The following is a 6,121-nucleotide window of genomic DNA, read 5'->3' as shown; positions in this document are numbered from 1 at the left end:
CAGGAGTCCAAATGGCGCGCTCTTAATTGCGTTGGAAAGTAGACATCCAGGGCATTCCAAAAATATATAATAGTTCATACTTTGCCCGAGTTTAGATGACGCAAACTGGCGTTCAACGCCAGCTCTCTGTCCTATTCTGGAGTTAAACGCCAGAAACAGGTTGCAAAGCAGAGTTAAACGCCAGAAACATGGTACAAACTGGCGTTCAACTCCAAAGAAGACCTCTACACGTGAAAGCTTCAATGCTCAACCCAAGCACACACCAAGTGGGCTCGAAAGTGGATTTCTGCATCATTTACTCATTTCTGTAAACCCTAGTAACTAGTTTAGTATATATAGGACTTTTTACTATTGTATTGACATCATTTGGATTATCTTTTGATCCTTTGATCACGTTAGGGGGCTGGCCATTCGGCCATGCCTGGACCTTGTTCTTGTGTATTTTCAACGGTAGAGTTTCTACACACCATAGATTAAGGTGTGGAACTCTGCTGTTCTTCATGAATTAATGCAAAGTACTATTGTTTTTCTATTCAATTCAAGCCTATTTCTTCTCTAAGATATCCATTTGCACACAAGAACATGATGCATGTGATGATTATGTGACGCTCATCATCATTCTCATTTATGAACGCGTGCCTGACAAACACTTCTGTTCTACATGCAAACAAGCTTGAATGTATATCTCTTAGCCTTCTGATTGTGAGATCAGAATCTTCGTGGTATAGGCTAGAACTATTGGCGGCCATTCTTGAGGTCCGGAAAGTCTAAACCTTGTCTGTGGTATTCCGAGTAGGATCCGGGAAGGGATGGCTGTGACGAGCTTCAAACTCGCGAGTGCTGGGCGTAGTGACAGACGCAAAAGGATTACTGAATCCTATTTCAGTATGATCGAGAACTGACAGATGATTAGCTGTACGGTGACAGCGCATCTTGGACCATTTTCACTGAGAGGATGGAAAGTAGCCATTGACAACGGTGATGCCCTACATACAGCTTGCCAAGGAAAGGAGTAGGAATGATTGGATGAAGATAGCAGGAAAGTAGAGGTTCAGGAGGAACAAAAGCATCTCTATACACTTATCTGAAATTCTCACCAATGAATTACATAAGTATCTCTATCCTACTTCTATTTTAATTATTAAAACTCTATAACCATTTGAATCCGCCTGACTGAGATTTACAAGGTGACCATAGCTTGCTTCAAGCTGACAATCTCTGTAGGATCGACCCTTACTCATGTAAGTTTTATTACTTGGACGACCCAGTGCACTTGCTGGTTAATTGTGTGAAGTTGTGACAAAGTGTGTGAATTACATTCCGAGCACCAAGTTTTTGGCGCCGTTGTTAAGGATCACAATTTCGTGCACCAACAACCAAGAAATAAGATCAAGTGATCAACCCATCTTTATTGATTTATTTTTTAACTTCTAATTATTGTTTAACTTTTAAACATACTTAGGCAAATGATTTAACCCAATTTAAACAACAACCAAAGAAAGATTTGGCTCAATTTATATTGCACAAATTGTTTTTGTTAGATATGCAAAATATCATTTATCCAAAATGGTTCTGAACGAATTTAGTATTAAAAAATTGATATTATTTTAAGAGATGAAACTAATTTGATAGTGCAGATAATGATGGAAAACTTTTGATACAAAATTACTTTTGAAATATGGCCTAAGATAGGGTCTAATAGGAGTAAATACCCATAATCGTCCCTAAGATTCGCGCAAATACTCAATCTAATCCTCAAGATCCCAATTTTTTTATTGTAGTCCTCCAAATAGAGCTCCGAGCACTCAAAATGGTCCCTGGCCATATTTCTGGTGATGAGTCATCACCGGAGCACTGACATGGCCTCAGTTTGCCATGTGAGAGGGATCCAAAATGTCGTCGTTTTGGTTTGGCGTCCTTGATAGCCAAAAACGACGCCGTTTAGATGTTATTTAGTATGAAAAATAGTTTTCTCTCCAACACAAACACTTTACTTCATTCGTCTCTTCTTCTTCCACCCTCGGACTTCATCTTCATCTCCTCATCAATGGCGTAGCCGTAGGATTCTATTCGCTGGATTGAAAAAGTTGAGAGAAGAAGTAATCCGACCAAAAGTTGTTTTCGTTCTTCCCCTCCTTCACGAGAAGCACGAGGTTCTGACTTTGTGATCGGACTCAAGGTAAGCTTCCTTTTTTTTTACTTAGCATTTTCAATACAGTGTTGGTTGATGATATGCAAGTTGTTAGTGTAGTTGAGGTTCTGGAGTTTTGGTGTCATTGTAGTGTCTAGGGTTTGAAGATTGGCTGGGGTTTGTGGGGTTGCTCTATTTAACCCGATTGAAATAGGGATGAAACAGGGAGATGTATGCAAGATTGGAAATAAATGTGTTCTTGTGGTGATTTTTTTAATGCATTAGTAGGCTTTCAAATTCTGCCTGTATTAAGTGAAAATTTAAAATTTCTTGCAGATGGAAGAGAAGTTGGACATCATGTTTCATTATGGGAGTGACTTCAAAAAAAATGCAGAAGGGATTATGGTATATTTTCCGGACAACAAAGCCTGTTTAGGTGATCTAGACACTGATACTCTAGATGTCTTCTACATACGAAACTACCATAAGGAGCTTGGGTACAATGACATAAAATAATGCTGGTGGCATGTTCCTGGAAAAGGCTTGGATAATGGGTTGAGAAATGTAAACAGTGACAAAGAGATAAGAGAGATGGTGAATTGTGCTAGAAAAAATGAGGGATTGATTGATGTATATTTCGAGCACTGTCAGTGTCGGAGGTGTTAGAGGGAGATAACACAGTTGTGTACTTGGATGACGATGGTGGAAAGGGGTGTAATGCAAGTACAGATGCTGATGTGAGTCCCCAACTCAATGAGACTCATGCATTCATAGTTGCTCCTATCCCGAAGGTTGTACCCAATAGTTCTTACAAATCCAGTCCCAAAAAAAAAAATAAAACATCTCCACGGCAATCACAACCCTCACACTCCAAAATCAAGATGCCTACAAAAAACACTAATCCTCCCAAGATAACCAACCCTCCCAAGAAGACCAACCCCCCAAAGGCAACGAAGCCCAGTAGATTCATCCAGCCAACCAAGCCTACCAAGGCCATCAAAACCATCCAGCCCTCAAAGCCCAGTCAGAGCACTAAATCAGATAAGAGCAACAAGCAGAAACTATCCAAGGGATCAAGTATTTCCAGGAGACTCTGCACGCGGTCTGCTGCTAGAGGATTTAAGAACAAAGTGCTTAACAATGAAGTTCCCTTTGATGTATCTTCTGACTCCTCTGACAGTGAAGAGGATAGCCTGTTTAAGCCAGGTCCGGATGAAGGAAGTTCTTCTGATTCTGAGACTACAGAAAATGATCCTAAAACTGGGAGTAGGATTAGGAGAAACATGGTACATGCAGAGGTGTAATCCAGAAATATTAATCCACTAGGTAAAGGGAAGGAGAAGATATTGCATGAAGACGACGGTTTGGTGCAGAAGGTGAGCAACGCTGAAGTTGACCTTGGGTTCGTGGGTTGTGGTGATGAAGGTGCAGAGGATGGACTAGACCTAGGTGTTGACTCAGATGGAACCAATTCTTGGCACTCAGAGGAGATGAAGACGCCTCCAAACTCAGAAGATGAGTTGGAGGAAGGAAATGATTCTGAAGAGGCATGTCGGCTGTTTAGGGAGGGTGCAAGGTTTGGAGAGCTGTATCTTGAGGTTGGCATGAAGTTCAGAAACGAAATGGAAATTTAGAGAAGCTGTGAGGGAATACACAATCCAAGAGGGTAGAAGCATAAAGCTAGTGAAAAATAATAACATAAGGTGCATGGCGGTATGTAAGGTCAAAGAGTGTCCATGGGTGGCTTATGCATCAAGAGACCATGAAGAAGCGTGTTGGCAAATTAAGACCTTCAACAATGACCATACTTGTCCAAGAGAGAACAAGAATAGGGCTGCCAACAGGAATTGGGTATGGAGCAAGCTTGTAAAGAAAGTGAGAAAGTATCCAAATTTTAGACACTGCGAGGCTACAACTTACTTCAAGACACGGTTTGACTTGACACTGAATAAGAATTCAATATCTAGGAAAGTATGGATGCTTGAAGTGTAGTGTATGGGGATGAGAAAGAGCAATATAGGATGGTTAGGGATTATGGTATGACGTTGTTGAAGACTAATCCCGGTTCCACTGTGCAAATATACACCACCCTTCAACCAGATGGTAAAGTTACCTTTGATAGGATATATGTATGCTTAAGCGGCTGTAAAAACGGGTTCAAGGCTGGCTGCCGTCCTTTGATAGGTCTGGATGGTGCTTTCCTGAAGACAAGGTTTGGTGGCCAGATTTTGTCAGCTGTGGGGTTAGATGCAAATCACCATATCTATGTAATAGCCTGGGCTATTGTCAGAGTGGAGAATACAAAGACATGGAGATGGTTTCTTGAGCTACTTCATCAGGACTTGTGTTACTATAAAAATCACGACTGGTGCTTCATATTAGATATGCAAAAGGTATGGAGCACATATACTTATTGTCCTGCTTTGATTTTATTGGATATTGATGATTAGATGTTCCATTAAGAATTGTGCTATTATATGCTTATATGCTTATATGGATAACTTGTAATTATGCTGTTATACAAAGATAGTTGCTAGATGAGACAAATAGGTTAATCTCCTGAATCATTACGCTTGTATGCTTATATGGAGAACTTGTAATTATTGGTTGTCTGATTAATCAGGGTGTCCTGTAAGCATGTTATATACTTCCTGAATCATTATGTGCACGCTGGATAAAGGTTAGGGACTTGTATGAGTCACGACTATGATTTTTAGGGACCATTATGGGGATATTTATCAATTTTCAGGGACTTTTATATGTCACGATTATAATGTCAGGGACGTATATGTGCACATTATTTTTGTAGTCATGTATGTATAATATTTGATGAAACTGGCAGGGACTGATATCAGGAGTGAAAGAGGTGATGCCTGACGTGCATCACCATTTCTGCATCCAGCATTTATGAAAAAATTTCAACAAGAATTGGAAGGACTTACAGCTACGGGGGCTTTTGTGGGAATGTGCAAGGGCAACAACTTACCAAGAGTTTAGGGATGGAATGGACAAGATCAAAAGATTAAACGAGGATGCTTGGGCATATTTAGAGAAGTGGCCGATGGATGCTTGGACCAGAAGCTTTTTCAGCCATAAGCCAAAGTTGGATAGCATATGTAACAACGCATATGAGGTGTTCAATACTAAGATCAAAGATTCAAGAGCCAAACCCATCATAACATTGCTGAAGGAAGTAAGAATGTTTGTCAGGTGCACCATAGTGAAGAATAAGGTAAAAATGAAGAATCACACTGGAAAGCTCACACCGGTGAGCAGGCTAGAAAATGTTAGGAAAGAATCCAAGCATTGGAAGCCCATCTAGACTGGGGATAACGGATACGAAAAATTTGAGGTGCACAGACATCTAACTAACCATGTTGTGGACATAGAAAAAAGATTGTGCACCTGCCAATTTTGGATGCTAACGGGTAAGCTGCTTGTGTATAACAATTGTCTTTATGCATAGTAGTTACTTCAAGTTGCTTGTGTATAACATGGTTCATGTCACTATTTGGCACCTACAGGTATTCCGTGTGTGCACGCTTGTGCTGCCCTCTCTCGTGTGAATAAGCAGCCAGAGGACTTCTGTCACAGATGGCTGACCATGGAATCATACAGGAAAACTTATAACCACCATATTAATCCAATTGCGGGGCAACCACTATGGGAGAAGCAGAGGACTGTAACAGGCCACATGCCCCTAAAATCAAGACAAAACCTGGAAAATTAAAGATGAAGAGGAGGATGGATGTGGATGAGAAGAGTGGTTTTGGAACTAAGAAACCTAAAGTTGACCCAAAACTGTTGGGCAATACTGGAGATGGTGTACACCTGAAAAGACAGCTAGGGGCCTTTACATGCAGTTTCTATGGTGAAAAGGGACATATGAAGAGAGGCTGCAAAAAGAAGAGGGATGCTGATGTTGCCGCTGCTGCTGCTGCAGCTGTCACTGCTGGCGAGGCGGCTAAGAAGAAGAAAAAGGATCCTGCG

At 40.8% G+C, this 6,121-nt stretch overlaps 1 protein-coding gene across 1 annotated transcript; it reads left to right on the top strand.

The window, feature by feature from the left end:
* The first annotated feature begins 4,152 nt into the window (after positions 1–4,152).
* LOC140182982 (uncharacterized) lies at positions 4,153–5,453 on the top strand. Its single transcript, XM_072230968.1, has 2 exons — positions 4,153–4,524; positions 5,076–5,453. The coding sequence occupies exons 1-2, from the start codon at positions 4,153–4,155 to the stop codon at positions 5,451–5,453; spliced, it is 750 nt and encodes a 249-aa protein (XP_072087069.1).
* Positions 5,454–6,121: the final 668 nt, after the last annotated feature.

The sequence above is a fragment of the Arachis hypogaea genome, chromosome 20 (assembly GCF_003086295.3).
Source record: "Arachis hypogaea cultivar Tifrunner chromosome 20, arahy.Tifrunner.gnm2.J5K5, whole genome shotgun sequence".
In the NCBI taxonomy this organism is placed as follows: domain Eukaryota; kingdom Viridiplantae; phylum Streptophyta; class Magnoliopsida; order Fabales; family Fabaceae; genus Arachis; species Arachis hypogaea.
Note: the sequence above shows the minus strand (reverse complement) of the source record. Positions and strands in the feature narration are given on the sequence as shown.